The 15775-nt window shown below is 63.9% G+C and overlaps 1 protein-coding gene across 2 annotated transcripts in view; it reads right to left on the bottom strand.

The window, feature by feature from the left end:
* Positions 1-13582, bottom strand: part of ZBTB16 (zinc finger and BTB domain containing 16) — a 57869-nt gene extending 44287 nt beyond the window's left edge. The window contains exons 1-2 of one of the 2 annotated variants that reach the window (XM_042800394.1): positions 13480-13582; positions 11801-13123 (exon numbers count right to left, since the gene is read on the bottom strand). In XM_042800394.1, coding sequence (XP_042656328.1) covers positions 11801-13053 — 1253 coding nt within the window. In that variant the 5' untranslated portion in view covers positions 13054-13123; positions 13480-13582. Of the gene's footprint in view, positions 1-11800; positions 13128-13479 lie in introns of both variants that reach the window. The other variant, XM_042800395.1, reaches the window with a different exon arrangement.
* Between the last annotated feature and the right edge of the window lie 2193 nt (positions 13583-15775).

The following is a 15775-nucleotide window of genomic DNA, read 5'->3' as shown; positions in this document are numbered from 1 at the left end:
ACCCAGAGGGGGTCGGCACCCCAAACCCCAGCCTCCGCGGCACCTCGATGGGCAGGAGCTGAGCTCCCAGTTGGGCTGAACAACCGGGCCCGGCAAAGCGCATGATTTCTTCATTCTGGGGGAGGAAGGGGAGACGCTGCTTCTGAACTGGTGGGAGGCTGCCGTTACCATCCCTCGTTACCGTCCCGCCGAAGACGATACGATTATTTCCTTTAACACAGCGACACTCGCAGCTAACTCACGCCTGACCCTGCCAGCGCGGGGCAGACACCTTACAAGAGGTGACCAGCGGTAATTGAAAATACGAGCCCGGCGGGCCGGAGCAGAATTGCTGCCTCAGCAGCCACCCTCGTCGCGAGAGGTGACAGCGGTGGCATCCAGAGGAGCAAGTCAGCGCTCGCCGAGGCCGCACGTGGGGGCTGGCCCCGCCGACCGCGATGCATCCCGGGCCGCAGACGCCACGCGATGCCGTAGCGAGAGGGGAAAAAGCAACCCGGCCCGCTACAGCAGCTTTAAAACCAGTCCTTTTTCCCAACAGCGTGTATGCAAACACTTCCTATTACCCCGCTTCCGTGAGTCAGCAATTCAAATCCTAGTAACAAAAAGTGTGGTAATGCGCACATTTGTGAGGAAGAATGGCAAATTCATGCCTTCAATGACTTTTGAGAGCTGTGCTATTAAGAAAAAACGTTTTCCCTTTCTTACACTGAAGGAAAAATACAGTTATTTAAAAACGGCAAAAGAATCAACTCATTAGTTAATCACAGCGACAAAAACCCCACCACGGGAAAACTGAGCGGCTGCAGACCGAGGCAAGAATTAAGCCAACGTATGTAAAGGAGGAAAAAATCCCCAGGTCAGACACACGCCTGGCCCTGAAACGTAAATTAACTGCAAGAGAGGAGGGAGAGCATCCCAACACCCACGAGACCCTGCAGCAGCCCCCCGCCGCAACACCCTGACGTAGCAAACCCGGTGTCCCTGCAGCCCAGCCGTGGTCCCCCGACACCTCCCTGCACCCACCCCACCTGCGGAGCGGCCCCCGCTGAGCCCCCCCCCGGCACGGGGGGTCCCCACAGCATCGTGGCTGGGCCTGGGCATCGTAGGGGGGACGCAGGGCGTGGCGGGAGCAGGGACGTCGCGGGGGGGACGGCGGCCAGGCCGGGAGCTGCGGGGCACCCGGGACCTGCCTGGCCGCGTCCGGCAGCTCTTTGTCTGCTCGCTGCCGCCCGGGCTCTCGCGTTGCCGCTGCTGTCGTTTCCCTCGCCCGCCGCTTACTTATGCGGAAAACGTGGTTTCCGCGTGAGCCGTCGCAGCACAAAGGAGCCCGCACAAAGGCGCGCTTGCCGCCAACGAGGAAGGACTGAAAACCCCCAAAACGCCAGCCGCCAAGCGGGGACGGAACACGGGGGAGCGCAGGCGAAGCGCGGCGAGCGTCCCTTCTCCCACGGCGGCTCCCGGCGAAGCAAACCCTGGCGCGGCCCCACGTTGGGGGTGAAATGCCCTTTGCACGCGCGTGCACCGGGTTTTCGGTCAGGTGGAAGATCCCCACTCCCCCCCCCCCCTCCTGCCACAGCCCGAAGGGACTCGGTCCTGACACCGGGGACTGACAACGCGCCCCTCCACGAGCGCGCCGGGGCCGCAGACCCACTTGTGGCGCGTCCACCCGGGAAGCCGCGGCGCTGAGCACCGGCAGCCGGGCACGTCCAAGGCACCCAGCGCGACGCGGTTCGCTTTGAACATTGGCAGGAAGAAAGTCCCGCCGCTCGCTCTAGGCCAGAGATCCTTATCGGCCCCCACCAACTGCATCTGTGGGTGGCACCAGGCACTCGAGCGCGGGGAGGGGGAGGAGAGGAAAGCAAACGGTGCTCGCCTCCCGGCCCCAGCCCGCTGGCGAGCAACCAGGCTGCGGCACATCGGTACCTGCGGCTGCACAAGGCGGCATTGTGTGGGCCCCCCCCCCCCCGCTTCCCCGGCACACGCATCGCTCGCGGGAAGCTCGCCGCGCACGGCCGCTTCGCTCACTTAGCAACAAAGGTGCTAATTAGGGAGCTGCTTCGCTTTCCACCTCCAGCCGGAGGAGGAGGCGGCACAGACACCTGCCCCGGCGCCCGCCGAGCCGTCGGAGCTTCCCTGGCAGAGCTGACCCTGCCATGCTCCGCTGTGGGATGGGGAGAAGGACAGCGCCCCGAGCTCCAACATCCCCCCCCCCCCCCCAGCTCAGCCCCCCATCACCAGCATCCCCCTCTTGCCATCTGCCTCGGGATGAGGCCGGCTCCCACCGGCAAGGCCCGACCTGAGCTCTCCTCCGGAGTGGCACCGCCAGTGAGCATCCCCACACCGATGGAGCCCAACCCGCCAGAGCCCCCTGCTCCCCCCCCATCTGCGTGCCGGTGGGTCCCGGGGCAGCCCCCACCCCACCACAGAACGTGCTGACCAGCCCTAATTAGCGGGCAGGAAGGATGATCCACGTTTCTGGGCTGCTGTAAGTTACATTTGGTTAGGCGCTGCGGGAAGAGCTGCCTCCAGCGAAAGGGTCAGACGAGCCAGAAATCCATCCAAGCGATGGGCTCGGCTTCCCCAGATCCCGGCGCCACCCCCCTGTGTCACAGGGAGGGCTGGGGGCTGCCCCGGTGCTGCCCCGCTCTCAGCCTGGGTTTGGGAACCGCTGACTCAGCGCCCCGCGGGCTGGGAACCGCTGGTGGCCCAGTTCCCACTGCGGCACCCATTTCCCACAGCCTCTGCCCTACACACCATCCTCCCCACAGCCCCCAGAAACACAAGGCTCAACTGCCCTCCCCCAAACCGCCCCCCCCCTTCAAACAGGGCAGCAGTGAGCCCAAAGTCTGGGGGAAGTTGCGGCAAAGGTTCCCCCATCCCTCCTCCTGAGCAAGAGAGGACAGGGTCCCGGGAAACAAAACCAACTCCTTTCCACTTTTTTTCCAGGGGAAAGGTTTTCATCTGAGTTATGACTTTCCCGACAAGGACTTCAGCAGGAGGGAGTCGGGGTTTCTGCTGGATTTATCACACAACCGCCGGTCCCCCCCGTGCAAGGCGACCTGCGCTTGAGGCACCCGGGAGCCAGGCTCCAGGCACCCACCTCCCGCGCTCCCGGCGAGACGGGGCGGCTGCGGGGACCTCCCTCACCGTCCCCCCAAAGGGACTCATCCGCCCCAAGAGGTTTTGCACACCCCAAGCGCCGCCGGCCGCCGCTCTCGTTCGCAGAAGCGCCCGCCCGCTCCCCGCGCTTGGGATGTTTTCTACGAACGGGGGGGAAGGAAGAAAGAGAAGAGGAAATCACCGCGTTACTGGTAAAAATAGCAGAACACCCCAGGGGGAGGCACAGAGGGTTTCGGTTCCGAGTGCCGCCCCGTTTCGCAGAAAGGGGCCCCGGCGGGCGCCCTGCCGTGTGCCCCGAGCACCCCACGCCGCCGCACACCCCACGCTTGCCGTGCGCGCCCCACGGCGCCGCCATCGCCCGCGCCCTGCGGCCGACCGCAGTGCCGTGCGAGCGGGCCGGGGCCGTTGCACGGTGCCTGCGCCTTATCTCCCTCGAGCAAAGGCAGCTCGCGTGCGTTGCGCAGCAGCCTGCGACCGCAGCCCGTGCCCAGCCGCAGATAAGAGATCCGGCGCCGGCGAGCGCTTTGCTGGGGCCCAGCACCACCCCCCTGCACACCCCCCCCCACCCCCCCCAAGGTAGCCCTTGTTGGGACCAACGGCTGCATCCCCTTCCAGCCCCATGAAACGCCCCAGCAGCGCGGGCCCCCGAGCTCCCACAACGCAGCGAGTCCCAGCGGACCCCCCGAAGACACGCGGGGCGCTCTGGAACCCCCCAGCCGTCCCGAAAAGCTCGTCGCCGCGTGTGCACCCTTCCAAGAAACCCGGCTGGGCTTCGGTGGGATTTTTTCAGCGTGCAGTCTGCGGTGCGGTGAAATTGAGTTTCTTAGAGTTGTAGCCTTCACGGGTTTAGTCTGTGCACACCAGAATTAGTACAACCTGTCCCTAAAGACCATAATAAAAAAACACGTAGTAAGCACTTTGCCTTTATTTATGTCAGCGCTGGTTTCAAGGAGGATGAATCACGCTTCCTCCTTAGCGCTTCTTTCTAATATGATTTACTATAAATAATGCGTGGAGACAAGAACTAGGGAAGGTGAGAAAAGGGCAAAGCACCCAGAACTCGGCACTGTCCCCAGACTGGGCGGCAAGAGGGTGAAGGCACTTTCCACAGCTGTGGCGGAGCTGCAAACAGCACATGGGCTGCAGCTGGTGCCGTACCTGCTGCATACGTGTAAATCTGAAACAAAATTACGTGATGGGCACCAGTAATGTATTTCTTTTGACAGAGAGATATACATACACATACATATTGATTGCATTGTGCCTTTAAAAGAGTCCCTACCATTTACTTAAAAATCACCTGTGGAGCTCGCCAGTGGGAAACCCCGTTTTCAGCCTTCGCCGAGTCCAAGCCCCTGGCACGGCCGAAGCAGCCCCACCACTCGCTCAAACCCAGGACACTCTACTGCCAGCCGAGGGGCACGATGCCAGGAGCTGCGCGGTGTTTCGGCGCTCTGCGGCCCCTCGGCGGGACACCGGCACCGCAGTGGGAATTCCACGGGAGACTCAGAGCCCGGCGCTGCCAAGGGGGTGCCGCCCGCGGACCCGCTCCCGCCGCGCGTTCCGGCGCTTTCCAACCTGGCGAGCCTGCCGGTGATGGAAACGCTCTGCCGTTTGGGGTTGGGGTTTTGTTTTTTTTTTTTTTAGTTTCTCTTTTGTTTTTCCGCACACTCGATGCCTGCCGTCTTTATCGGTCACCCAGGTGAAAGCAGGCGTCCCTCCTCCCTGCCGCCACTTGCGTTGGTGGGCAGGTGGAGGGGTGTTTTTTCGAGAGGGGGGGCGTGGAGGTGTGTCGTTCCCCCCCGCCGCGCATCAGGCGAGGACCGCGGCATCCCCCAGTCGCCCCGGGGCCGGCACCCAGCCGCGCTCCCCCCGGCACTCTGCCCTCGCGCTGCAAGCCAGCCGCTTCCCCGTGCACGCTGAGCGGAGCACGGGGTTATCAGCCCGGCTGATACACGCAGATAACAGCCCATCTCCCGCGCTGACACCGGTAACAAAGCCGGGTGTTTAACGCCGATTTATGGCGGGCGGCTCTAGCGAGGCTCAGCACGCCTCGCAGCGCTCGTGCCTGCGCCGGGAAGAAGTATTTCCTCAATTGCCTATCGCCGACTTGTTTGCTAAACAACGCGCCAATAAAACAGCAACGAGACGACGAAGGCCGATGGAAAACTAAACCGGCACAGCAGGGCGCGTATCCAACCTTAATCTACTTAAAATCAGTTAAGAACACTACAGCGAAAATGATACGGGTGGCCCTGGCCCTCGGCCAGAGCGCAGAGCCTCACGCCTACAACCCAAATTTTACGGCGATGCTCTCTCGTTCGCCTGCAACGCGACCGAGCCGGCGGACGGCCTCGTCAAAAAGCAGAATCCACCTTTCACCCGCGGGAGCGAGCGGGCCCGGCGGCGCGTGAGGCCCCCGCGCAGCGTCTCGCAGACGTGACCGGGACCACCGCGAGCCCAACTCGGGCTTCAAAACCGCCGCCGGGCGCGCTTGAGGCACGCCACGGCCGGGAGGGAGGTGAGCCAGAGCGGGCACACGCCAGCAGGTCTTTGCAACCGGGCTGGGGGACACGAGGAGGGGTGACAGCTACACGGAAAGCTCGCAAGCCCGTGTTAAAAGGCGTCTAGCCTCACGCGCACCCGCCCGCCTCGCTGGCATCTGTTCTGAAGGATGCATAAGCCTTTCTCTGCCGCTCACACGAGTCTCCGCCACCCTCCCTGTTCCCGCCGGTAGCCCTTTGGCTACCGCCGGCCCGCGGCGTGAGCCCACCCCCGGCAAGCCTGCCAGGAGCCCCGCGGGGCCAGGACGCTGCCGTCTGCCGCGGTGGGCACGGGGCCCCCGTCGAGGCATTTAGCGGGACGCAGCCCCCCCGCAACGGCCACGGAGGGAGTGATGCCCAGCGAAGGAGCGAAGCAAGCGCGGAGCACTGAGCTGCCCGACACCGGGCCGGGGGGAGAAAAACCGTGGAGGCCGAGTGACACAAGCCAGGACTGCCGGGCGAGGAGGAATGAATGGAATAGGCTAATTTACACAGGAAGTGAGCACTTACCAGACCCTTCATCCCAACACACAAAACCCTCTGCCATATCTGGAAGCAATTACACCCAGTTAACATGATCTGCCTGCCACTAAAATTAACTGCAAACAGAAATATTTTTCACTTTTGCAACAGGAGATGCCATGGCCCCGTGTTTGGCTGCCGGGAAATATTTAGTAATTACTCATTTAAAGCCTCTCTTGAAGCTGTCAAGGGGGGGGGTGGGGGGGGTGGAGGGGGGAAGTAAAATAAAAATCTTGCTAATTGCGAGCAAAAAGGAAAATGAAGATCGTTTTGCCCTATCCAAGGAAAACAGATTTACGCGCCGGTGTAACTACAGAGCCACCGTCGCGTCGAGGCGGGGAAGGCTGCAGGGATGCTCTGTCATGAGCTGCACCATTTCCACGAGCGACGGGGAAGAGGAAAAAAAGCGTCGATAGCGTCGCCCCGGGGCAGCACTCCGAGGGTCCCTCCGCACGGCCAGTAAATACATTTCAAACCAACGTCACTGCTCGAGCTACAACGAGAACTGGAAAGGCTCCGCAGAACTTATCCAACTGCTGCAAGCGACGTCGAGCGAGCACGTTTTGGGGAAAAAGCCGCCCCCAGCATCTCGAGTCGGGCGGGTTTCGTGCCTCGGGGTCCCAACCGGGTGGCTGGGGGGGGACGGGCTGGCGCAGAACCACCCGCCCCAGTCCCCGGGAAAGGGGCCTCGCTGGGAAGGGGGAGGCAGCCCCGGTCAGGGTGCACGCAGCATCCCCCGCACCCCGGGGGAGCCCCTCGGCCGCGCCGGACCGCCACCAGGCCAGGCACAAAAGTTATCGCTGGGCAAGAGGAGAGAGAAAGAAAACGTCCCAAAAGCGTAAAACCTGGTGTTTTCTGATGGGAACCTCAGAGTCTTGCTTTGAAACGCCTCACCCGCGCCAGGAAAGCGGTGCAGAAGCACTGACGGAATAACAGCACGGAAGCCAAAGGGGGCTCTTCCCCCTCCGCGCTCGGAGCCGGGTATGGAAATGGTTAAGTCCCCCACTGAATAAATCAAAAGTTCAAGGCTGCAACCTAGCACGCCGTATTCGCCCTCTGCCTATGACAAGAACCAGAGAGCCCCCGAAATCCCAAGCATCCTGCGCGGGGTCTCCGCCGGCGCTCACAGGTTACACGCTCGGGGTCAGCGCCGCGGACCTTAGCTGCAACATTCATTTCCTGAGCGGGGCACGTCCCCCTGCCCATAAAGCTAATCAGGGCTTCCTCGCCCGGCCGCCCTGCGCTGCCGGAGCCGCGCGGCCGCGGCCGGGAACGCTGGTTTCCATTAGCCCCTTATGATGCCAGGTGCCGCTAATAAGGCCCATCAGCAAGAAACAAGAGCTGCCAAGTCGTCTTCGGACTCTGGAAGTAATCACGGGCAGAGTTTGGGGGGGCTGCTGGCTGGTCTTTTTCTTCCTTCCCCCTTGTTTTCTATTTTTCCTCCCGCTTTTACGGTTTCGGCGGCGGAGGAACATAAATTGCCAAATGCTTAAAATAAAATAAAAAACAACTACTGTATCAGGCTACCAAAATTAGCACTAATAACATCTCACAAAGCACTTGGGATCCGATTTATCACGTTTATTGCTTTAATGGTATACTGCATCTGTTTCTCACTGTGACATGTCGAGCGGTGCCAACGTGCCTAATGGCATTAGTAGTACGACGCTCAGCTGATCCAGGCGGAGACGAATGGAGGTGAGGCTGGCAAAGAAGGAGCCCAACGCCGCAGCATTTCCCCGCGCCGCTCCTTGAGGTGTGTTACGGTGCGGACGCGACAGCTCCGGAGCAAGAGGCTCCGCACCACGGGGATTGCCAGGCACCGTCACCGGGACCCGGAGCCCCTCGGGAAGCGGCGGTTTCCCCGAGCAGGAGCACCCACCCCGCCTGGGCCCGCGCACCGGTGCTGCTGCCACCTCAGAAATGGGGAAAAAAAGGGGCAAAAATCCGCAGTTTGGGGGTACTGCGGCTGGCCAGCAGCCCAGGGGGAAGAGCGAGCCTCCTTACTCCTGCCCTTAACGGACTCCACCCAGAGCACACGGCTTTTAGCTGGCAGCTCAGCCACGAAACCTCAAAATGCCAAACTCGGACCCGAAAAGGGGAAGGGAGGCTTTCCCCGAGGCGCACCCCCCCCGTAGGGCAGCGAGGACGGGCCCCTTCCAGCCAAAACCACTCCCAGTGGGTATTCTCTGGCCGCCCCCCCCCCCGGGCCCAACGATGCCGTGGCCCCAAAGCACTTTCATTTTCCAGCCAAGCACCTCCGTCTCGCCCAGACACACGTGGCAAACACGGGCAGCACCGGGGTGTTGGATGCGCAGCCGCGCCGCGAGCGTTAGCGAATCGCACCCCCCCACCACCCGCAGCCTTCCCCGTTGCTGTCAGACGAGAGCACATCTTTTATAAAGTTTTAAGGTGTTTAACTTCCCGATGAAAAATTACTCCGGGCTCAGCACGGCGCAGCGCGGGAGGTTTTCCTTCATACCAACAAATCCAAAAAGGGCCGCTGAACTATGGCTTTTTTGCTTGCAATTAGAAGCGGCGATCGATGCTAACATTAGATTAAGTTTGAACTTTGCTGAACCTAGAAGGAAATCTTTTATAAAAAAACTTAGAGAGTCACCGATTCAATATACACTCAATTAGTCAAAATCATAAGCTCGGTAAAGAAGAAAAACAGCGGATCGCTCAGCCGCTGGGGCGTTTGGGGAGCCGAACCCCCCCATCGGAGCCGGCGCCGAGGCCTGCAGCCACCACGAGGTCACAGCTCAGCGCGCTTGAGTCGCCGTGCTGCGACACGGCGCGGACGATGCTGCCGCGGGGCCACGCTCCCACGCGGGCCCGGCTGTCCCCGGGGCACCCTCCGTCCCCCCGGGCTCAGGGCCCCCCCAAACGCCGGCCCGGCACGTGCTTCCCATGCTAATGAAGGCAGGAACGACACTCAGAAGGCACCGAGACTATAAACATATATATTTATACTTATAGAGGCATGTGCGTGTGTAAACAAACATACCCGCCATATGTATACGCTCGCTTGTGCAATGTAAACAGGCGCGGTGCGCGTTGGCTGGCGGAGCTCCCCGCAGCAAGAGCGGCGTCAGCTCTGCGCGGGTCCGGGCTCTGCCCGTGACAGCCATCCCGGGCCGCCCAGCACCCCGCCGGGGCCGCCCAGCACCCCGCGGTACCGGGGTGGGGGGGGGGTGCCCCTCCCCGGCCGCTCCCCGCGGCGGGGGACGACTCTGACAGCGTCGGAAAGCAAAACCGCAGCAGCAAATGCACAGCAGAAGGAGGTCAGCGAAAGCCGCCAGTCGAGGAGCAACACCGCGGTGCCCCCGGCACATCCTGCCCCCGCCACCAGCCCGCCCGGGGAGGGGGTGCCAGGGCCTCGGCACGGGGCGCGGACCCCCCCCCCCCCCCCCGGAGCCAAGAGGAGCCCATCGCCGGCTGCCAGCGTCGCAGTTCCAGATCCCAATCTAGAGTCGATGCAGTTTAACAGCTCCATGAATACAATAGGGAGCCCACAAATCCTCCCCCAAACGGTCATTTTCACAACGCAAACACTATAAAAAAAGCCACGTGAGACCCTGTCTATGCACAAACTCCCTTGGATTTAGGCTTCTGGGGGGGGGGGGGGGGGGGGGGGGGCGGGTGTAAGTTCATTTGACTGTTGCTCAACGCCTTTCAACATGGACGGTCTTACAGATCAGTTTAAAAACGGCTCAAAGGATTTGGCTCGCCCTGCAAAGTTTGCCAGTGCCAGGTAATTGTCTGAAAGCCCGAAAAGGCAAACGGAGTTTGGCACTGGCTTAAGCAACTGCCTTCAAGGCTTCACTTGCCGGGGACGGTGCTCAGCCCTGCGCTTCGGTCAGCCCCGCGAGCCCGTCTGAGCACGGCGCGTACCCAGCCCCCCGATAGGGATCATGAATAATTAAGAAATAAGCTACGGCTGTGGCCGCGGTTGTCAAAATAAGCCAAGCCCGGGTAGGCACGGTGAAATCCGGGCTGCTGCATCGCACAGCCTGGGCCACGTTCCCCCATCGCCCGGGGAAGGATCAGACCTGACGGCCTGCCCTGCCTCGGGGCAGGTCCCCGGCATCGCCCCCCCCCCGCGCTCGCGGCTCTCGGGCGCGGAGGGGGAAAGGGAGAGGCTGGAGACGGTGGCAGAAAGGCACGTTAAAATTCTCTCTGAGCCTTCACTGCAGCTCTCCTCCGGTGACGTTCGGTCTGCATCACCGCACAGCCGGGGAAGAGCCGCGCCGAGGCGGCTTTGGGCACGCCACGCGACACGACCCCGGCCCTCCCGCCCGCGAGACGGGGGAACAAAGCCGAAAGCGGCTGCGCACCCCCACAGAGGCGGGGGACCCCTCCGGGGGCGAGGGCTGCTCCCGGCGGGCTCCGTGAGGCAGCTCCGAGGGGCGATGCCGGCAGCTCCCGCGGCCCCGGAGCGGCGGCTGGAGACCGGGCGAGACGTGCGGGGAAGCTGCCGCTCCCGCCAGCCCCGGCGCATCCCGCAGCGCCGGCTCCCCCGCCGGAGGTGCGCAACGGCCCGGCCCGGAGCGCGCTAGGCACATCAGGACTAATTAACCTGTTGATTCATTAAAAACCTGACGCGGTGCGCAGCCCGGGGAGGCCGCGAGCAGCTCCGGCACCGCACCGGCGCTGCCTTCCCCCAGGCAGGACGCAGCCGCCCGGCGCTCGCCGAGGGGTTTGAGCGGCGATGCCGATTTTGGTGCGGTGGCTCGCGTGACTCTGTGACCCAGCCAAACTGGGGGACGAGCCCTGGTCCCCGCTCCCACAACTGGGAGGTGGTAAAGGGGGGAGCACCCAACTCAAGCGCTGATAACAAGCGCCGCGCTCCCACCCCGCAGAGCAGCAGCTCCCCGAGGTGGGGGGGCTCGGGGTGAGCACAAAGATCCCCCCCACCCCGAGCAGGGGAGACCCAAAATTGCATCTGCTGGAGGCTCCACCCTGCACCCGTCCCCACAGAGACAGACAGACCCACGGCTCTGCGGCAGCACGAGCCCTCTGCGCTCGCCCCAGTGTCCCCCAGCCTGACCTACGGGCTACTTTGTGCAAAGTGCAAATATTCCACACACCGGGGAGCCGAGCGGCGTAAAACTACCGGGGGCTGGCGAGGCGCCGCTTGCAGCAATCCCCAACGTCATCGCCGCGGCCAGATCCCGCGGGTCTCCCCCCGCCTTGGCCCGGGTGCCGGCGCAGGAGGGTCCAGCTCTCGGCAGACGGTGGGCGAGGGCAGCCCGACCCCACGGCACCCCGTTACATGCTGTTTACACGCGTGTCCCTGAACTCAAGGGGTAGCAAGGGTGAGGCGTTTGGCGGAAGCCGCTCGGGGAAGCCGGCGGGGTTTGTGCTGGCAGGGAAGAGCTACAGCTCGAGCCCCGTCCGGGCTGCTCTCCCAGCCGGCACTCGCGGCAAGGAACCTTCTGGCACGGCCGCCAGACCCGGGAAAGTCGCAGCAAGCCTGTGTGCGTGCGTGCGTGTGTGTGTGTCCCCGGTTTCAAGGTACACGGCGGGAGCTTCGCACCAGCACGCGCGACGCCCGAGCCCGAAACGCCGCGAGGAGATCCCAGCCAGCGCGGTGCGGCTCCGGCACTCACCTGTGCTGCTCGAGGGTCTCGTTGTCCGGCAGCTCTGCCCCGCACACGCTGCACTGCTCGCCCAGGGCTCTGCTCTCCGTCTTCATGCCGGCTGCCAGCTCCCCCAGCTTGCTGAACAGCTCCCGCTGGATGAAGCCCTGGGGCAGCAGCCCGCCGTAGGCGCTGAAGTCCATGGACACGGCCAGGGCCGGCTGCACGTGCAGGGCGGACGCCACGGAGGGCGGCACGCCGAGCACCGGCTCAGTCTTGTGGTTCGGCAGCAGGGAGTAGATGCCGAGGGGCTTCTCGCCCGGCGCGGCGGCCGGCTCGGGGCCCAGCGGCAGCCCCTGGCCGGGCTCCGCCGGCGGCTCGGTGCCCTCCTCACGGGCGTAGTGCAGTTCGCGGGCGCTGGTGATGACGCTGCCGCGGGTCGGGGTGCCGGGCCCTTCCCTGCCCTTCTCGTCGGGCTTCTCCCCGCCGGAGGCGCCGGGCTCTGCCGCCTGGGGGCTGTCGCGGCCGGCGTCGTCCACCTGCATCGCTTCGGTTTTGACCTCGGCGAGGCCGGGGGGGCGGCGGGCGGCGGCGGGGCGCGAGTCCTCGGGGGCGGCGGGCGGCAGGGCGGCCTGCAGCAGCGACTGCCCGATGGTCATCAGGCTGTCCACCGCTGCCTTGGTGGGGCTCATGGCGGAGAGGGGGCCGAAGGATGCGGAGGCGGAGGGGTTCTGCTCCACCGCGGCCGCCGGCAGGCTCTGCCCCGCGTAGCCGCTCTCCTCGCCGGCGGGCTTGGAGACGAAGAGGCCCTTGATGTACCTCGACTTCCTCTCCTCCTCTTCCTCGGTGGCGGCAGCGGTGCTGCCGTCGGCCACGGCGACCTCGGCGTCGTTGTCCTCGGAGGCCTGGATGGTCTCCAGGATCTTCAGGCACTGCTCCTCCAGGTACTCGATCTCCAGGATCTCGGCGGCGTACAGCAGGTCGTCCAGGTCTTCGACCTTGGCCTGCAGGGTGGCGGTGTACGCGTACTCCAGGATCTGCTGGAACGTCTTTGGCGAGAGGAAGTCCAGGGTGTAGTGCTGGCTGTTGCGGTGGAAGAGGATCTCGAACATCTTGCTGGTGCAGGCCAGCACCGTCCGGTGCGCGTGGAACTCCTGGCTGTCCACCATGATGACCACGTCGCACAGCGTCCCCGCCAGGCGCATCTGGTTGGCTTTGTGCAGCAGCCCGGTGGGGTGGCAGGGGTTCTGCAGCTGGATCGTGCCCATCTTAGTCAAATCCATGGCGCTCCCGAGGCTCACTCATCAGGGTGCCTCGCCGTCGCTCAAATCTGGGACTAGCTTTGTGTGCCGACTATCTGCGAAAACAAAAGGCGGAGGGGGGAGAGGAGCGGGGGGGGGGGGAGAGAGAGAGAAAAGGGGGAAAAAAAAAAAAAAAAAAGAGGAGGGCGGGGGGGGGAGGAGAGGAGAGGAGAGGAAGGTTAGCCCGCAGCTCGGCGGCGACTCGCCGAAAAGTTTCTGCGCTGGGCTCGGCGGAGCCGCCTCCCCGCCGCTGCCGCCCGGGGAAGGAGCCGCATCCCCCGCCGCCCGCCCGGCTCCGGCCCGGGCCGGGGGGGGGGGGCGAGGGGGGGGGGGCGGCCCGGGGGGGTGTCCCGGCGGTCGGGGGGGGCCCCGGGGCAGCCCTGCGCCCGCCCCCCCGCCCGCACTCACGGCGGCCGGCGGCTGCTCCGGCAGTTCGCACTGCCCGCTCTCATCGCCGCCGCCGCCGCTCGCCGCGCCGCGCAGCAAATCACCGCGGCGCCGGCCCACGGGCCGCCCCGCGCCCACGTCAGGCCGCCCCCACCCACACCCCCACCCACCCACCCACCCACCCACGCCCCCCCCCCCCCCCCCCCCCGCCGCCCGCTCCATCTTGAGCGCGGGCGCCCCCCCCCGGCCCCGCCCCGCGCATCCCCCGCGCCCCCGCCGCGGCACCTTGCGGGGAGGCGCGGAGCGGCGCGGAGCGGCGGCCGGACGGCGCTGCCGACAACAAACATGGAGGAGCCGGAGCACCGGGAACCGGGGGCGGCAGCGCGGCTGCCCCCACGGGGCCGCACCCACGCGAGACAAAAGCGGCCCCGGGGGGACGGAGGACGCGCACCCCAACACCCCCCCCCCCCAACCCCGGGCTTGAAAAGCTCAGCCCCGGCTCGGCCCGGCTTTAAGAGGGGGAGAAGGTAAAAAAAAAAAAAAAATATCCCCCAGAAAGCCAAGTTTGGGGGTAGAGCGATGCGTTTTGGGTGGGAGCCACGGCGGGCGTCGCTGCGATAAAGCCCTTTTCGCCCCCAATTAAACACCCCAGGTGGGCAGCGCCCACGGACGGGACACGCAGCAGGTCCCTGGGATGGGCGACGGAGGTCACCCGCGCCCAGGAGCACCCCCAGGAGAAGGCGGTGGTGGAGCGCAGGCCACCAGACACCCCCCCCCCCCTCCGGCACCGCATCCTTCACCGGGGTCCCGCCTGCGCTCCGCGCTGCCCACGCGCAGCCCCGTCATCCCCCAGGGATGATGGCACGGCAGCCGCCACGCCGACCCCACGCTCCCCAGTGCCCACCAGCACGGCGCCCGGCCTCCCCAGCTAAACCGACAACTACGGGCGGTATTAGTACAAAGATACCCTTGGGGTAAAGCAGCGCAAATGTAATCTAAGGAGAACGTTATGGGGAAGTGTGTTTATAATTATAATGGGATTTAATGTACTTTGGGACCAGATGATAGCAGTCATTTAACGAAAACAGCCTAATAACAGCGGCCTCGCCATGAAAGGCGGCGCTGCTCGGGTTATTAGACGCGTATGATAACGCGGCGCTGGCGGTCGTATACTTAAGGGTAAGGCATCAGCTACCCCGATTTTTTCGGGGGTTGTAACTCTGCCGTTGTAATTGGCAGAGCGCGAGAACGCGGCGCGCAGGCAGCCAGCGTGCCTGCAGCACGGGGTTTTTAATTGCCTAAAACTGCTCGAGTTCCTCCCCCTCCCCGACTTTTAAATCTGAATGACTGAAAGGGAGGAAATAGCAAGACAGTGTGGTTTCAGGTGTTTGTTTACCCTCCTCTAACTTTTAAAAGGCTTGATTTCAGGACTGAAATTTTGCAGACAGTTAGGGGTATGTTTTTAGTGTAGCTTGCATGAAATTAAGCTGCATGAGTCCCATTAGCAATAATGGAAATCCCACGGCTAAATTCCCAGGCAGCATCCTGAAAATTAACCCCCCAGTCCTTCCCGTCAACTGGTGCGTTGCACTTTTTGTTGCTCCTCTAATACATATAGTAAAAGCTACTGAGTTGTTTAAGAGACCGGCTTCCCGCAGCTGCCTCTCGCGAAAGGGACCGACCAGCCTCCCGACCCCGAGCAGGGAACCCGGCGGGCCCCAGTCCCCCTCGGACTCAGTGTTGGGGACCCGCTGGGGCGGCGGAGGGCTGGAGCGCGGCGGTTCTTTGGCTTTTAGAGGCGAGGCGAGATGGAAGAGCTGGCTCAACAGCTGAGGCGTGAGCATCTTTCCACGAGCCACGCTGGCCAGCCGAAACCGAAGGGATCCCCCTGTGCCCGGGGATTTCTTCCCTCGCCCGCCGCCGCTGTCGAGGGGGCTGCACCAAAGCAAGCTCGGGACACCCCACACCCCACCAAGGGTCTTCCTCCCACCCCTCTGACCAGCCCATGCTGGCTCTGCCCGTACCCGGGCCCTGTTGCCTCCCAAACTCTTATGGTCCCTCCTCCCTGCACCCCCAGAGCTGGGAGAGCCCTTGCTGGCGAGGAGGCGCAGCCACCGTAAAAGGCATAAAGCGGGAAGAAGCCAGTAACACTCGCCCATGACCTCAAGCACCGACTCCCTCTCCCCCAGAAACACCCCCCACACGCTGCACGGGGCAAATACAGAACAAACGGTGACTCCTCGGTGCAGAGCCTCGGTCACAGCGCCTGTGACCTCCCCTACGGCGGCTGCCTCAGTCCCGAAAGGCAGAGACCGAT

Source organism: Tyto alba, unplaced genomic scaffold, assembly GCF_018691265.1.
Source record: "Tyto alba isolate M040663 unplaced genomic scaffold, T.alba_DEE_v4.0 Super-Scaffold_32, whole genome shotgun sequence".
NCBI lineage: Eukaryota > Metazoa > Chordata > Aves > Strigiformes > Tytonidae > Tyto > Tyto alba.
This window is presented reverse-complemented; position numbering and strand designations above follow the sequence as displayed.